Source organism: Tachypleus tridentatus, chromosome 10 (assembly GCF_004210375.1).
Source record: "Tachypleus tridentatus isolate NWPU-2018 chromosome 10, ASM421037v1, whole genome shotgun sequence".
Classification (NCBI taxonomy): Eukaryota; Metazoa; Arthropoda; class Merostomata; order Xiphosura; family Limulidae; genus Tachypleus; species Tachypleus tridentatus.
The window spans coordinates 140,096,744-140,115,506 of NC_134834.1; the positions used below are offsets into that span (position 1 = coordinate 140,096,744).

The window sequence follows — 18,763 nt, forward strand, 5'->3', positions numbered from 1 at the left end:
GTTATAAAATATAAAGATGGGGAGGGAAAAGTCTATGTATTTGAAGATGTATTTGTTTAACCGTGAACTCTTCCCACAATCATGAAGCCAAAAGGGTCAAACTTTGCAGATGGACCCAGGATGGTCTATATAACGCAGCACCCAACTAAGAACATAGAAAAGGCTTAAACACTCCTGAAAGGTCGCCTGAGAATGATGGAAGAGTAGGTTTTTAGTATCATTAAGCCCAAATATAGCATCGTATTTCATGTTCCCTCCCAGGTGTACTCAGTTACTTCTGATGTATTTACTGTTATATATTTATTTTAATATTGATATTTGTTTCAGTTGAATATATATCTAAAAATGCAGGTAACCTATACAGTTAAATGTATATTGCGAAATTACCGCCTATTCACTAGATTTGCAGAGGGTTTTCGAGCGTAAGAATCAGCAATGTATATATGTATGTAAATACCAGTGTTGTTGCCTTGGCTGAACTTTCTAGAAACTCTTCTTTTAAGCTTATAAAAAGTAAACATTCAAACATACGGAGAGATAGTATATATTGTCGGTTTGTTTCAGTAGGTATACTATAAAAATCGGAAGCTATACCAGTGACAAACGCTTATTAATCGGGAACTAAAGATATTTGACCAGGAGCGCTTATAGATTTCGAACATTACAAATTTTAACTTCAGCGGAGTAATATCGGATGTTAGTATTTTTCAGAGATGCCAACTATTTCAAATGACTGAGCGTAATGATTGTAGACAGAGCCCTTTATCATTTGCGGCTACTAGGCCTGACCAATGTCTCTAAGCTGTTTATTATTATATTATTATTATTATTATAACTATTATTATTTATTACTGCTATAAATTGCTCATTTATGACTGTGTTTTGTGTATTTAATAAATAAATTTAAAAAATTCTTTTGAAATTCTTTTTCAAATTCCGAATTCTTACTTATAAATGTCGCTATCTACATCGTTTATGTCTTCGCCTCAACCTTTTGTTGGTAAGATGCCGATTCTGTATGTCTGGAATAATCGTTTATCCTGCCATGCGCCACAGAAAAATCGATGTGACAAACTGTACAAAACGCGTGACTGTCACTGACTTTTGATGCAATGACCGGATATTTTGCACTGTACTCTTTCCTAAATTTTTGATTCACAGTTTTAGTCCTCTTAAATTTGCCAGAAACAAGACAATCTGGTGAACGAGGCCTCTTTTGTTCCATCTTGTGAACGATCGCATTGGTGTTTTTATGCCGCTTAGAAAACGAGAAAACGATTCCCCTCAGTAAAAACAGCAAATAATCTGATGTGTCTTTGCTATAAGACACACAAATTTTTGAAAAATTGAAACACTATTATATTCCAATAGAAACACAATAATTTATCTTAAATTCAACAAATAACAATATAATAAGCAGTTGGGTAGTGGAATATCAACAATCAAAACAGCAGAAATAACACTTTGCTTTTCATGGCCAAGCGTGTTAAGGCGTTCGACTCGTAATCCGAGGGTCGTGGGTTCGAATCCCGGTTGCACCAAACATGCTCGCTCTTTCAGCCGTGGGGGCGTTATAATGTTACGGTCAATCCCACTATGCGTTGGTAAAAGAGTAGCCCAAGAGTTGGCGGTGGGTGGTGATGACTAGCTGCCTTTCCTCTAGTCTTACACTGCTAAATTAGGGACGGCTAGCGCAGATAACCCTCGAGTAGCTTTACGCAAAATTCAAAAAACAAACAAACATAGAGCAGGTAAATCGTGTATCTTTTTATTACTATTAGATTAGATTAATTCATTTTCAAGAAGCTTTTATTTAACAAAATGTTAATAAAACAGAGTAAAAGTGATGAAAAATATTTGCGACACTTTAAAACCTGCAAATAATCATTAAAATAAATAAATCAAAATTCGATAAACCAGATAATCGTAGAGTTTTCAGAAGACAAGCTTTTCTTTATCAGTAGTGAACTTGAAGTGGGTTGAAAGTGAAAAATTTAATTAAGCCTTTTATAGTAACTTCATGAGAATTTATATCAGACAATCCAAACAACACTCATAAATAACTACGATATCATTGAAGATAAGAAGATAAATAATTTCCACACTTTAAGCTTTCAGATAATTCTCAATTTAATAATAAAGAAAGATAATCCTGTTTCAGGTTGTTGTTCTTGAACATACGAAAGTCGTTATGTATAACTGTTGATGAAACAGTTTAAATTAACTGTGAACACTTACATAAACATAAAAGAATATCGTAAATAAATATGTTCCATGATGCAACTTACCATTTGGTCTCGAGATACTTCACACATAATGGATGTGTAAGGAGTTCTTCACGAGAGTAGTCAATCATGTACTGAAGCGAAAGAAAGACAATTATTTGTTTTAAAAGTTATGCCTAAACAATGTAATACCAACAATCAACACATTAGAAAGAATAACACTTTGCTTCTTTAAAAGTCAAGGAAATCAAGTAATGGTTTTTATTAATTTTTTTTACTCTTATATTGGATTAATTTGTTTTGCAGAAGATTTTAACAAAGTATTAATAAAAGCATTTTATGAAGCTTTATATTTCATTCTTTACATTTACTAATGCTCGACAAAAACATTTTCGTCCATGTGACCATTATATCATACAGTGTAAAGACAAGTTTAATACTTCACTAAGTATTACACTGCTTTAAATAGTTGATAAAATATGAGCTTCTCTACAAGATATATTATTTACTGACTACTTAAAGATGTTAAGATGTTTTAAATAAATTGAACTTAGCTAACAACTCTCTGTGATGTGTGTAACATAGTATTTACGTTGTTTTAACTATTTGATTAAGAATAAAATTCATAAGGTTGTGATAGGCAAAATAAAGCCGCTATTACTTCAATAAAGTATTAATAATAGAACTTAATGTAATTAAGAACGACAACTGTCTATTTCTATCAAGCCAAATCGAACCTCCTTTATTTTCAATATTAAAAATACTGCAAGATGTATGTTGTCGTAAAACAAATAACACCTGAAAAGTAACATTCCTTTCTGTGATTAATTGTCTCGAAATTTTAGCAAAAAATATCAGAGGTAATTATAAAATTATGTTATACGAGTAATAACACGAAGACAAACAATGATTTATCAACACAAGGAAAATTCTTATTGATGGTTGAACATATTGCATGTTACGGCGTGATGAAGACAGATATTCTGACGAACTATGTGGTGTGTTAAACAATCAATAATTTTTTTCTTTATGTATATAAACTGTTGTTTGCCTACCTATTATTATATTAGCATAATGTAACTCCTTACTCAAGTATAAGAGTTATAAAAGATGCGAATTAGCTTGTCCCATAGCTCTAACACATATATTAAAAATAACGCGCTCAAGTGAACGTATTTTAAAAATATTGCTAGGAGGTATACGTATTCCTGATTTAGAATTGCTGAAAATATGGAGAGAAACCTGCTAACAACATATACCGCTATCATGAAACTATCCTAATGGCGAGAGTGAATCACATAGCTAAAAGTGGAAAATGTGTCTGTGATATTTTCTTCAAAGTTATAGACTTTTCTATAATAAAAGTTTCAGTTTTGATAGAATAATGAAAAGATATATTTTTATATTTAAGTTATTGACGATTTCCTTTATTTAACTCGGATACTAGAACTCAGAATAATTATATTTTTATGTATTACTATTCAACCATTTACAAAACTGTTCAACAAATTACCAATTATTATACAAGAATAGTACTAAAATATAAATTCAAAAACTCACCACAGTTAAGCAACAACTATACAGATGTATAAAGTTAAAACTGAGTTTTAATACTCACGATTGGCATAACACAGTTACCCTCTCATGTAGTTTTATGCATAGTCGCGAACAAACAGCACATTCACCCAAAGGTACAAGTATTACTTTGATTTAGTTAACCTAAAATTTACATTGTGGTTTAGAAAGGTATTTTTTTCCTTGTGAAATTTACGTACATTAACTACCGGTAAGTGTCTTTCCTTAATCATGAATGATGGGCCAACATTGGAAACATCTTCAAGTACTTGGAAGTCGTATTGTACCTGAATGAGAAAACCAAAAAAAACACGCCATAAATTTTATACCTAGAAAACTAAAATATAACTCAATAAATTTGCAGTATATAATTTTCTCTGCAAAATATATAAATTACTATTTATATAAATTATATAAATAGTAATGATTGTATGTATGTACATGTAATATAACATTACAATAAAACTGATAGTTTATAAAGCAGAAAATAGAAATAAGCTCTCAAAATACACATGAAAACTATTTGAGCAACGGCCAATATAAAATAATTCTTCTACATTTGTAAACAGCGTAACGATGCCGCCATATGGAACAAAATGATACACGGCAATGGTGTGGCTGGAAGTGAAAGAGGCTTAATTCATTATAAACTTTAAGAGATGGTACGTATAAACAGGGAGGCCCGTACCAATCCATATATCTTATGTGTCCAGTGTATCTGTGTGCTGTCCCTTATTCTCGCTGCATAATATTATGCACAATACGCTCTTCAAGTGTAAATCGGCTTATATTGGCCATATTTCTCTGAAAAAAAAGAAACAAATTTATAATACATGCGTAATTGACTATAACATAATAACATATGGATGGGTATGGACTTACGGGCCACACATTTAAAAAAGCTAATCTTCTGTCTCTACTTAACAAAGAATTATTGTTTTGTGGAAATTTATGAATTAACTGTTTCTACATCATATTGAGCAAATGGAGAAATTAATATGTTTTGTTGTAAGAGTATCCTTTAACTTCTTTAAGACAAGGCCAGACATGGTCAGATGGTTAAGGCAATCCGAGAGTCGCGGGTTCGAATCCCCATCACACCAAACATGCTCGCCCTTTCAGCCGTAGGAGCGTTATAAAGTTACAGTCAATCCCACTATTCATTGGTAAAAAAAGTAGCCCAAGAGTTGACGGTGGGTGGTATGACTAGCTGCTTTCTCCCTAGTCTTACACTGCAAAATTAGGGATAGCTAACGAAGATAGCTCTCGTGTAGCTTTGCGCGAAATTCAAAACACTAAGACGATTTTTAAAATTGTATTGCATCTGAACAATAATTTTTATTGCTTTCATTCTAATTTCATGCACATATTTTTACCTATATATTTAATTCCAGCATCAGGAAATATTGTTTTAATTTTATATTTGGTTTCAAATTAGGAATAAGGTTATGTTTGCTGAATAAACTGGCAGTCTGGCTAGTTACACCTGGTATACTTGGTAGTGACACTACTAAACTATTAGTTTTCTTTCATAAGAACTATTGAAACTACTATATTATGTTGTCAAGTCTGAATTACATTTTTTCTCTTTGAACGTTCAATGATGTGAGCATCAAAATCTTTGCCATTAGTAATATTTTTTTTTACGTAATTGGGTTTGTTTTTTAAATTAATTGTAAAAAAATAATAGTTGAATGCTCTATTTATGTAAGTATAGAAAGCTGAAAGTTGATAACATGGGTCACTTGATCTTTCAAATATTTATAAACATTTCCGTTATTATTTATTTTACCAAGTGCATATAATTTCTTAGGCAAATTGAACAGACTTAGAAGGTCAAACGTTATTTAGATAATCATAAAAAAGTATTTACCCTGGTATCTCCTTTTAATGAGAAACTCACATTTGATAACTTGACACATAAAAGCTATTACGAATTAACGCGTTACTCAGAAGTTCACTTTAAATTGAATTTAATTGCATTCAAATATGTTCCTTCAGTTAGTGCATAATTATGGAAGTAAGTGTTGTAACTGATTTACTATTATATATTTATTTTACTATCAATATTTGTTTTAGTTTAATATATACAAATGCATGTAATTTATACCGTTAAATGTACATTGTGAAATTTCGCTTATTCACTAAATTTGTAGAAAATTCTCGAACATAAAAAATCAACAATGTAAATACCACTATTGTTGCCTTAGCTGAAATTTCTAAAAACTCTCCTATCAGGCTTTTAAAAAGTAAACATCCCCACACGCAGAGAGACAGTATATATTGTCGTTTGTTTTTTTATACAGTTAGTATACTATAAACCACAGAAATTATAACTGTGGTTAACGCCTATTAATCAGAAAATTAAAGAAATTTGACCAGGAACGTTTATAAATTTCGAACACGAAACCGTTTAACTTCATTAGGTTAACATCGGACGTTGGTATCTTTATGAAGACATTGATTGTATTATAAATTGTATTATTGCTTGCATATCAAATATATGTGTAATAAGAGAGAAATTTGATAAATCCGATAATAGTTAATTAACTTCTAAATTTAATTATCAGTTAACTCAGTTTCAAGCTATTTCAAATCGTAATACGTAACATTGCATGTTACACAATTTCATCAACCCCTTAGAAAGACCTAAATCCAGTGCATTGGTTTTCGTAGTAAAGTTTGTACTTCACGGTAGTTAATTTTAAAACTACATTGATATTTTATAACATTTTATATTTAAAGCGTATATCTAAAGGCTATCCCTAATAAATATAGCTTTTCTCTTTGCAAAGCCTATTTTACTTATTGAGAGTTTTATTTATCCTAGGTGATTATGATCCCAAATTCCCTATTACGTTGCTATAAGTATGAACTTATAGCTGCTATTTATTATAATAACAGCTGTTATGATATAAATTTCTTATTCAATTCTTGTGAAAAAACCCTAAAGAGCGGAATAAAGAAATTTTGACAAAAAAAACTCAATATTTTATAACAAATACAGTCAATTATAACCATCCTTCGCCTAGTTTTAAAAAATGGTATTCACACAATTTCAATTGTTATTCTAACAAATGGCTTATGTTAAGGACGTTCTCACTCTACAATGTTTATTATATCCTAACCAGCCCAAATATATCTGGTATAGGGCAAAACACCTTGTCAGCAATGGATATGGCCAAGATTGTGTTCTTGAAATACTACAAACAAATGTTTTCGAAGTTGCATCACCTTCGCAATCTGTGGGCCGCAAGTTTGAATCCCCGTCACAGAACATGGTCTTACTTTCAACTCTATGGACGTTATAATGTGACATTCAAAATCACAATTCTTTAGTAAAATAGCAGTTCTAAGACATTTGCCTTCCCTCTAGTATATCACTGTAAAATTAGTGACAACTGATGCAGATGACCCTCAAGTAACTTAGCGCGAAATTTAAACCAAAATAAACAGTTTTTTCTCCCGAAATATTCAGATTGCAATTGATCGAATAAGACGTACTTCCTCTATGTTCCCGAAAACTGTTAAACACCGTTAGAGTTTGAAATTGCTTCAAGAGACCGAGCCGTAAACATCAACAAGAATACTGGCACAAAGGTGATCAACACCCAAATAACATCAAGCGACAATACAGCGAAAACTGGAGGAGAACCACCTTGTGCTTATAAAACAAAGTTCTAACGTTACTAATGACTGTCAGGTTTCATACGTTTTTGTTGATTAATTGTCTTTCTCAATGGTATTTAATCACGAAATGAAATTTCAAACAATTTTTTTTTTATGATACAAATAAAATGAAAATTGTAAATATATTGAATCAATTGTTTCCGGAATATAAGCGACTGTCTTCGTGTTTCTCTTTCCTGTTTAGATAGAAACCTAAAGTGAACGTGTATATACAAGAAATTATTACTAGATAAATAATATTAATTTCAAATAATGTATATGTAACTAATAAACGTTATAACTTACACAAAATATATCCGCAACTTTGTTGGTTCCAGATTGTTTTACACTCCTGTCCAAAACGACCTGTAAAATTATCACAAATAACATCATGATAAAATTAAACAGAATATTTGAAAGACGTTATGAAAATGTTTGTAGCGTCTGGGTATTTAGTTAACCAGGCTTTCGTTGAAGTAGAAATAATAATAAAATTATTTTCCATGCATTAGACGTTGAACTCCTCTAATGCCTATATAGAAAAAATTGTTTATTTGTATTGATTTTTATTTTGAATATATTTGCACTTTCACTATATGTAAAAACGAATATTTATCTTTCAGATTATTTATTCTTACAATAAACATTATTTCTATAAAACTTTAAAAGCTCAGACAATAAAAAAATATACCATCATGACTTCTGGCATTAAGGCTATGAGTCCTTCAACCACACTGTGAAATCGTATAGGTTTGTATTGCATTATTTCCTGCCACCTGCAAGCAATAACATTAATTTGATTTATATTTATCAGGTGACATCGGTATTAGACCTATTATATTTAAAACACTTAAATTCCCAGAAAAGGTCTTTCGCACAATATCAGTAATAATATTAGCAAATCTCTTTAACAGTTGGTTTTGTAGAAAAACATTACATTATGTGTTGTTGTAAATTAAAGTATGATATAGCATTAATTAGTAAAGGATCAACCAGTAATATAGAGTATATTAGATAAAGATTGATCTGAAAATAGGCAATGACATTAGAGAGAAAGTACTAACAATACTAACAAAGTTTTAGTTCAAAAGGAAAATACAATTGCCTGTTTAACAAACTTTTATCAGATCAAAAACTATTCAAGTCTTCTTGTCAAAAAATAAATTTAGTAAGATACAATACGCCAATTTTGTATACAGAAAATTTTGCATCCATAAAATAAGTTATGTATTTTTAAATAACGTTTCTAAAGTACTTTTTCTTCATAGTGAATTTTAAAACATTCCTGGGGTTAAAAATTGTTGTTGTTTTTTTACGTTCCATATTACAATCTCCTATTGAGCTCTTAATAATTAATTTTCAAGAATATTCTAAATAAAATAAGCTTTATTTTAAGTCATAATTTAGCTTAAACGGATTAACAAGTCAAAATTACCAGAATATATAAATTAACTACATTCAACAAATAACAATACATTCATAACAAATTTCTAAGTCAATGTTACATTTTTGAATTTTAATAATTTTATTTACAAATGGAAGGATCTACAAAGATTACTGTCTCTTAAGTATTACAATTACTCTGTGTTAAACCTTATTACAATAGTCTTTTGTTCCAAATATAATTTTTGGTTCAAATTTCATCTTGTTTGCAGTTTTGATTAATATTCGTTTTACTTGTTCATAATTCATAACAGATATAAAAGAGTCACGTTTTGAAAAATATGACTGATGATATGAAGTGATTTCAAAGTATATAAATCACTATGAGTGACTAATTTATCTAGAATAAATTTTATAAAGTTGTAAGCTTACCGAGTCTTGTGCGTCACCATTACCACAGCAGTAGCACTATGCTTGTAGAACAGCATAATATCAATTGCGGTCATGTTATGAGCATTTGGTGAAATCTTACAGTTGAGCGAAAGTAAAAGTTTCACTGCATTCGCCTTGTTATACATTGTTGCTAGGTGTAATGCTGTATTCTGAAATAAATAAAAGCATTTAACGTTTAGTACGATTATTCACGCTACACACTATTATTTTTTTCAAACTGGAAATAAATATTTGCATAAAGATACAAATATAGTATCTACTGTCTATCAAACATGAGTGATCGAACCATATATTTAAGGTTGAAAATCCGTAACTTTACCATTCAATCACTGGGGACATTTGCTTCTTACAACTTTTATATTAAAATTGTGTGATGTCCATGTTATTAAGTTATACTTTGAGAAGTCGTATATTATAATGCAAGAAAAAGTAAAGATAATTGCTTAGTAAATTCAACAAAACCTGAAGATCTTTCCTAAATTTAAAGTATTAATACTTCTAATTGTTTAAAATGTATATTTGAAGTTTTCATGTTTCTTTTTAAAAAGATGATAAAATTAATGTTACGTTTCAAATGTTTTTGTTCTTTTATTAAATATACAATTCAGACCCCAAGTCTAAACTATTTGTTGCACACAGTTTAGACCAGATTTCAAGGATACTGCTATAGTATGTAGACACTTGGAAATCATACAAAACACTGGGGGGTAAAGAGTGTTAAAGCATATTCTCACTACACATATTTTCTTGTTTGTGTTCCTTTATTAACACGTTCAAAGATATCTCGTCAGATAACAAATACGCGTGTTTGGGATCGAACTGACTTTGTCTCTTTGTCATTTAGCTGCTTAAGATTGCGACTGGTGAAACACATGTTAAGTAAGTTATAATATAATTTAATCATTCTTTCTTTTTCTACTTGATATACCTACTTTTATTATCTCATACTCTTACGGTAGACATCGTTTTGCTTTATTGTAATAAAAGGATTTAGGACCAAACGTAAATTCCTAAACTGGCTGAACTATATCAAATATATAGATATAGTTGGCTAAAATTACGTGTTAACAGCGACGGTACCTAACTGATTCAAAACAGATTCTGATCTTTATAAATAAAAAAGTAAGAAATGTATATTTAATTAACTATACTCGTTACTTTCTTCATTATTAGTTTCATTCTATTTAGGCACTTTGCTGCAATCGAAAGTTCATATTAATAAACATTTGTTTTTTGTTTGTGGTAGGAAATCACACTTTTAGTTAATTAATGAATAATTACGTTTGATTTAAGGCTTTGTTGATACTGTTCACGTATATGTTTAGTTGCTTCTCGTCCGATGCTACTTACTGTCGACTGTTCAAATGAAGATTTCCTAGTTGTGCTTAACTTAAGACTTTCTGTTGTATTTCTTCAAATACCTGATTTAACCCTTTTGGAGATTATTGTCCAAATAAACATTATGCTATTATGGTTGGCTCACATAACAAACTTTAAGAAAAACAATGCTTTATTGAGGCTTCTAAGAAATAACTTTCAGATAAATTATTCTGTCATGGTTGATTGAAACTACTTGGTAATGTTTTGCTAGTACAATTTGTTTATTTGGACATAATTGTCCAAATAAGAATAATTTATAATCATGTTATATTTATCACGGTACATAAAATAACTATTTAATCATATTTAATTCACACTACTTGTAAATGGTTATTTAGATAAAAATTATGTATAGTCACGTTTTATTTAGCATTGTCCTGATAAGAATTGTTTAATCATTTCTTGATTTAAGGCTTCTTGAATATAGTTCTCTGGATGAAAATTAATTAGCAAACAAAAACACAAAGTTGAATACAAGCATACTAGAAAACTTTAAATAAAAAGTTAAAGTGATTGGTGAGTATATCATAATGCTTGAGTGACTGATCAATGATAGAGTGAAATGGTATATGAAAATTCTGAAGAAAAATGTGGATTTAATGTGCGAAAACACGTTCAATATACTAACAGCACATAAAAAGAAAGGTTTGAAGTTGTTGGTTATCACAAAAAATACAATAGCCGATTTATTGTTGACATTTTTATTCCAAATAGCGTTAAAAAGAATTTCTTGTACTTTCTGATTGAAAGGGGTTTTCAGTTATGCAGTAATATTTTGTATTATCAAAATCAGCTAATGAAAATCAAATGATATTACTGAAGAACGGCGTTTCGTCGATAGTTTTAAACAACGTAATAAGGAAGTACTTTGAGAAAAATAATTAGGTCAAATGCCGTCGTTTCACGTCGACCTTATTCTACTGCTTTGATACAGAAACACTAGCACGAATGTGCGAGAAAAGGTATAAGAAAATTATTAAAATAATAAGGAAATAAGGGAATTATTTTAACTAACTAATAATTCAGAGTCAAGAACAGAATTCCTGCTCCAAAACGATCACATATTACATATGTCTACAATTATTCTAGATATAAACGTGCATTCAAGAACACACAACTATTGAAACGGAAATAAATATCTATATTTAACAGAATTCCTAGAAGCATGCCTAATCTACGCTTTAAGATAATGAGAATTAGTTTGAATGAGGTAAACTTCGAATGTAGGAGTGTTTATGTATCAAAGTATTTTGACCATTTTTATGTAAATCGTTCTGAAAAAGGACGCTTATTTAAATAACATGCAATAATTAGAACTTACACTTCCAAAAGTTTGACTTTATGATATCAATTAACTAGACAAAATATTTTATTTTACATATGATACTTTATGGTTTTATATTACGTGTGTTTTACAAGGGTCGACATTACATCTCTACATCAAATTACGTCGTAAAGGTATAGATTTAATTACTTTAAAACGACGACATTATTTTAATAACAATCTTACTCTCCGTAGTATTTTACCAAATCTGTTACTATCCGTTATTGTAATGAGAACACAACTTACTTTTTACTATGTAATAAATATCTTTAATCACTATTATAGAATAATAACATTTAACATTTTTCCGTAAATTTTTGAGGAATGGACATTCTTGTGCACATGTCGATGATGCTAATAAGCATATTATATACAATGTTGACCACTCACACGCGCGCGCACACACACACGAATACGGTTCTTGCAGAATTGTTTGTTGTAAACTTACATTTCACAGTTTTTATTGGAGACTTTATTATGTTGAGATTATGTGAATGCTGTCCTAATATTTTGTCAAAATATGTATTTTCTTCTCATCTTCACCAATGTAAATACAAACCCAGTGAATACCAGATTTATGATTCGCATCCAAATTTATGACGTACAACTATTTTTCTGCATAACCAAATAGTTTATCACCAGTAAATACATCTCCAAAATTTTTCATGTTCACAAATATTCTGAAACTATAGAATAAACTTCTAAACATGTTCATAGCTTCTTTCAGACAAAGTTTGGTAAAACATCTTTTGTTTAACTTTTAAAAGTCAACGAAACAACCAATATAACATAGTCTGTGTAGACCAAAAAAAGTTAGACTTACTAAACTTTGTGAGTTAGGAGATACAAATTTCCTCATGTGATCACATCCATACATAGAGTGTTTCTATGTAAGGAGGATGATGAACTCATTGTTTCAACACTTCATAAATGGATAGAAAGAAGGGGCGGAAAAATTTTATTGCCACATAAAGTTAGTAACTGATACTTTGATACAATTAACTATTTTTATGACATCACTCAATACCTCTTTTAAATTTTCTGGCATTCTTTTCATTGCAAGTGCATGACGATGAAGACAGCAGTGGATACCTCGATGTCCAGGTTTTTCTTTGTTATGCGTGTCAATGCGCCTGAAAATTTTTCAATCATAGCTGCAGCCCCATCAGTACCAAATACTTGAACAAAGCTGCCATTGAGTTTCATGTTCTTCCATAAATAAATCGATCATTTTAAATATTTCTTCGCTTGTTGTTTGAGTAGGCATAGGTTTGCAAGTTAGCATGTCTTTTCAAAACTAGTAGGCCCGGAATGGACAAGCGTGTTAAGGCGTGCGACTCGTAATCTGATGGTCGCGGGTTCGCATCCCCGTCGCGCCAAACATGCTAGCCCTTTCAGCTGTGGGGGCATTATAATGTTACGGTCAATCCCACTATTCATTGGTAAAAGAGTAGCCCAAGAGTTGGCGGTGGGTGGTGATGATTAACTGCCTTCCCTCTAGTCTTGCACTGCTAAATTAGAGACGGCTAGCACAGATAGCCTTTGAATAGCTTTGTGCGAAATTCAAAAACAAACAAACAAATCAAAACTAGCTTCGTGAATATAGCGAACAAACACAAGCAACATCATCGCATAGCTTGCGACATCTGTTGATTCATCCATCTGAAGCGAAAAAGTTGGACTCGCTTTTCTCGCCTTATTAATTCTGTTAAACAATTTGCTGACATATCCTTGATTCTTTGAAAAACTGAGTTGTCAGAAAGGGGTACAGAGTTAATGTTTTAAAGAAATTTCTCGCCAATCGTGCACTCTACCAAATTTTCTGCGCATGGTTTTATCAAATCTTCTGCAATTGTATGAGCTTCACCTGCTTTTGTAATACAGTAACTAACACGATATGAAGCAATAAGAGCACCTTTGTTGTCCTGTTGGACAAACGAAAGAAATGTTGCTTTCCTTGCATTTAATTGCAAACACTTTCTTTTGAAATACTCGAAAACTGGATTTTTAAATTGAGAGTGGTTTCTAGATGCCATTTAAACTCTGCTGGATGTAAACTACTGTTACTTAACACTGTTTCACATTCAACGCACAACCCACCAGGTCCATCTTCATTACCTGTCCATGTAAAACTGTATTCAATAAAACTTTCATCATACTTTCTTTTCTTTCTTGTTTCGGCAATTCTTGCATCAGCCTGCGTTGAAGTGTTTGTACACGATGATAATACCGACGAATTGGTGTTAAGCCTAGGCCTAGGAAGATTTTTACTCGTATCAGATTTATTACTGATATTCAGTCACTTATCCATTATAAAAGTGACAATTAATTATTAATTTGTCTAAAAACATATTATTATATCTTTGGCAGTTCAAAAGTATTTTCACGGACACAAATTATCTTCTTAATGAAAACTCGTTCAAGCACTTGGGTTTTATCATTATACAATGACATGTTGAATCGAGACCAACGTTGCCATAACGAAGCCAAAAATAAAAATTTGTGGAAAAAGGCTAGGCCACTAGATAAACATATTTTTATAGAGGAAAAGGGTAACCTTATTATTTTTACATTTTTTTTAAATGTACATCTAAATCTCAAACAAAATGAAACATATCGTCATAGAGCTTATTTGTTTGTTTAATTAAACTACAACGAATTTAACCTAACCTAGCAATTACCAATTATAATTCTTATAAATACAATTATACTTCATATAAATATACTTTAAAATTGAAACAATTTATACTGCATCTAATTGCATCACAATGTTTCAAATTTGGACAAGTTTCAGCTATGACGTCATGTTTATATTTCGTTCGAGATTTAGCCACTACCCAGGGTTCATAAGAAAATTACTGGAGCCATATCTACTAGTAATCAGTGTCGAAGTTAACTGAGATTGCATTAACACTTTTACCACGAGAATTTCCCTCATTCGTAGTAAAATCGTCTAGCGTTAGGCAGAATAAAATATCATAAAACCTAATACGCGATAAACGTGACATATTAAAGATATATTTTACGTTTTTGTACAGCGTATTTTGATTCAATTTTATAGTTTCAGGAAAAAATATTAACATCCTAAATTTCTCGGACTATTGACGATGCTTACTGTTTGTTTGTTTTGGAATTTCGCACAAAGCTACTCGAGGGCTATCTGTGCTACGATGCTTATTATGAGATGAAAACGTTATCCAAAGGAAAATTTTGATCTCATAATAAGCATCATTGGTCAGTATTACATCATTATCGTACTGAAAGCTTTTTGGATATTAAGTAAATCTACCACAAGTCATTACTTATGAATTTTTTAGTTTTATTTTCTACAACTGTTCCTTGCACAAAGTTGTTCGATTGTTTTGTTTTTTTTACGTATAAACAAACAAATGCTAGTAGTATCAAATCAAATAAGTATTAAAGTTGGTTAGAATCCAAATGCTTCCATTTTTCTTTAAGTGCAATTTCTTGTTGGTCCACTTCAATACTACTACCTTCATAATATATTATTTCATAAAAAGATTATATATTAATATTAGCTAAGTATACCTACTTGTTATATACAAACCTTTACTGATAATCAGTCATCTTTATAATCGTGAATAACGTTTTGGCCATCATACTTTTCTTTGGTCCTGAAATCCATTTTACACATTATAAAATTGTACAAGAAAAAATTCAGATCAATGTTCAATGTGTATTGAATTTATACTTAAAGTGTCTACTATTTATTTTCGTGCAAGAAGGTCCACAATAGCGCAGAAAAAATGACGACTCAGCATGAGACAATAGTTACAGGGTGTTGCATCTGTTCAGTAATCTTATGCTTTTTTTATTACAACATTCAGTCTCATTTTCTGTCAATACTATACTTAAACCCAGTGGTATTTAATGAGAAATATTTGCAATACTGAGAATGTTTTTGTTTACTTTTCTTGTGTGTTTCATATTAATCCTAAAGCAACAAAATCACGGACCTACAGGCAAATTGTCCATATAATTTGAAAAAAAATGTTTATAATGCCATTCAAACACGGACAGCATCAATAATGTCAGGATTAAAACTTCATGTAAATCATATTATTATATGATTCAACTGAATTACAAACACCTGTAACTTATTGTCATAAAGAATATATAAAAACTATGAAACTTACCCCTTCTCTGTCTGTCTGATTTAGCACGTGAGAGTGAACGCAAAATATCTTGTCCATGGTGTTAGTGAAGCCGTTCTGGGCAGCGTAGTGAAAAGCAGTTCGGCCCTTGTAATCACTAAATTTATGTATAATAAAAATTAGCACAACTTCCAATATAACAAACGTATTTTCTTCAATTGATGAAGTGTAAATTTTAGCCGTTTACGTCTTTGGTTACAAAGTATTAGATTTCAATTTATCTGTATCTCATCAGTAACGTTCAAAGAAACTTTATTTATCCTAAACCGAGATTTTATCTGTAATGTGTGAATAATAAAGCATGTGTAACCAGAATAATACATTTAATGAAATGGAACGGTAAAAAAGCAAAAACAACATGAGCGATGGGATGAACATTTTACATACTAGTTGATAAGTGCTCCTTGACTTAACAGTAACTTAACCACATGAGTATGTCCGTGCTGGGAAGCAATGTGTAAAGGTGTCATTCCTTTACTATCCGAGTCGTTGATGACAATATAGCCCTTTGTCGTTTGAAGCATATAACAGATAATGTGATATTGACCAAACCTGGAAAGAGAAAACATATTGTCAAATTGACTACTCGTATAATTTCTTGCAATACTATAATTAAATATATATACATATATATATATATACTATCAGAATATTATTAACATAAAATCCATGTAAATAGTTTTCTATGTGTGTGTAACTTGTAACATCAAACCGATTTCTTGTCGGACATAATTAATGCGACAATTTACATCCTAACAAAAATTTAAAACGAAAGCAATCTTCAATAGCCACGGCAGTAGAATTTTTTTAGACAGAATTAAAGTTAGTTAATGTATGAGAATTAGTTTCCTTTTTATTAGTTTTGTTTTTGTGTGTCAGCAATACCAAATGTGGATCCAACGTATATCCAATTGAATGTTTTACTCATTAGGACTTCTATCAGCTTACCTTGAAATTTAAATTATTTTGGACAGGAGTAGAGTAAACGAAACTTAGGAGTGGTCAAGTACATCAATCGAAAGTGTCTGTTTTCATGTTTCCAGAATGTAATGAGATGTCAAATTGATAAATAGATGGAGAAGCTAAGAGCTAAAAGATTGTACTTGAAAATAAACAAACTAAGAGTCGTTCTATGTGCCTCGGCAATAAAACAAACAAAAGAATGTTAATAAAATGCATTTTTCTAATTTTTAGATCATAAGTTCAGACCCTGGACGTTCTGATAATTGTAGTATAGTTATACACTTTACTTCCAAAGTACTTACTGTATGGGAAATCTGAACGCCAAACCCTTTACGTTGTTCTATTTATTTTCTTTCTTAATAAATGTTTTTATTACATAATGGACGTCATATGCATTCAAACATTTTGTGAGAACAATAAGTTTGTTCTTACTTGCTTTAAGACCAGATTTTACACACAAGTTCGTCACTTAGCCTACGAGATTTGCTATAATTTAGTGAATTACTGCTTTTCTCCAAAAAATAAATAAATAAAATAAATCCGTTGAGGCCTTACATTGCAGCCAAATGCAAAGGTGACTGGAGCTTATTATTGTTCACGTTAATTTGAGCTCCAAACTCAAACAGAATCTTGATAATCTCCAACTTTCTTTCTTTCGAAGCGTAGTGAGTTGGTGTACATCCGAATACATCCTTCTCATTTACAAGCTTAGCGAGTTCAGTTCTGTAATCCTGATAGAAAATACTAACGACTTAGTATTAGCCTTTCTTTGAAACTTTATAAGCTTTGTATTTTTATGTATACATACATTACAAATACTTTATATAAATTCTTTGTAATTAATAACTATAATCGTATTTTTACAAACAATTAAAGTCATATGTGTAAAAATAAGTATTATAACCATAAGATTCTACCATCACCCCTCGGCATATGCAGCTCAAATAACACATTGTGCAAATAAAATAAACAGATGAATCTGAAACAAATAATACAGAGAATTGAAATCGTATGAGTGGTTCCAATTGTGTTTAGATTATCTTGCGTATATTTAAATATCATTGACGCGAACTAAAAGCATTTGCAATCGCACACATAATTTTGAATGTAAATAAGGTATTAAAGTTTTGCATATATAAATAATTACAAATGTGGAAAAGATTATGAGTGAATGCGTAAAAACTATGCTATTATAATCAAAACACAATATAAAGATAAATAGTTACATAGATATGTGTACAGATATATTTGGATATATTTGTTTCGATAACATTTTATGATAATTTTGTTCAAGAAATTAATTACAAGCTCGATATAATATGCTTTTATACCTTTTCTAAGTTTAACAAGAAATCCTCCATTGATCCACAATACAATACGAGATGATGAAGCAAGTTGCGGCTTAACATGTCTTTATGGTGTATATTTGCTCCCATTTCCAATAATTTTGTCATAGCTTTCCAAGCGCCTCTAGCGGCAGCATTTAGCAAAACAGATCGTCCTTCCTTACCTATTGCCTTCATGTCTGCTCCCTAGCAGGAAAGAGAAAATGTATCTGACTTCCTTAATTGAGTTATCATAAATCTATTATTACAAGTATTAAAGACTAGTCACAA

At 30.7% G+C, this 18,763-nt stretch overlaps 1 protein-coding gene across 1 annotated transcript in view; it reads right to left on the reverse strand.

Moving 5' to 3' along the window:
- LOC143228522 (transient receptor potential cation channel subfamily A member 1-like) overlaps positions 1-18,763 on the reverse strand; it is a 52,774-nt gene that overhangs the window by 22,326 nt on the left and 11,685 nt on the right. Inside the window, exons 8-15 of the mRNA XM_076459766.1 lie at positions 18,495-18,679; positions 17,703-17,891; positions 16,572-16,736; positions 16,167-16,281; positions 9,285-9,454; positions 8,161-8,245; positions 4,001-4,087; positions 2,289-2,359 (exon numbers count right to left, since the gene is read on the reverse strand). Of these exons, the coding sequence (XP_076315881.1) occupies positions 2,289-2,359; positions 4,001-4,087; positions 8,161-8,245; positions 9,285-9,454; positions 16,167-16,281; positions 16,572-16,736; positions 17,703-17,891; positions 18,495-18,679 (1,067 nt within the window). The remainder of the gene's footprint in view (positions 1-2,288; positions 2,360-4,000; positions 4,088-8,160; positions 8,246-9,284; positions 9,455-16,166; positions 16,282-16,571; positions 16,737-17,702; positions 17,892-18,494; positions 18,680-18,763) is intronic.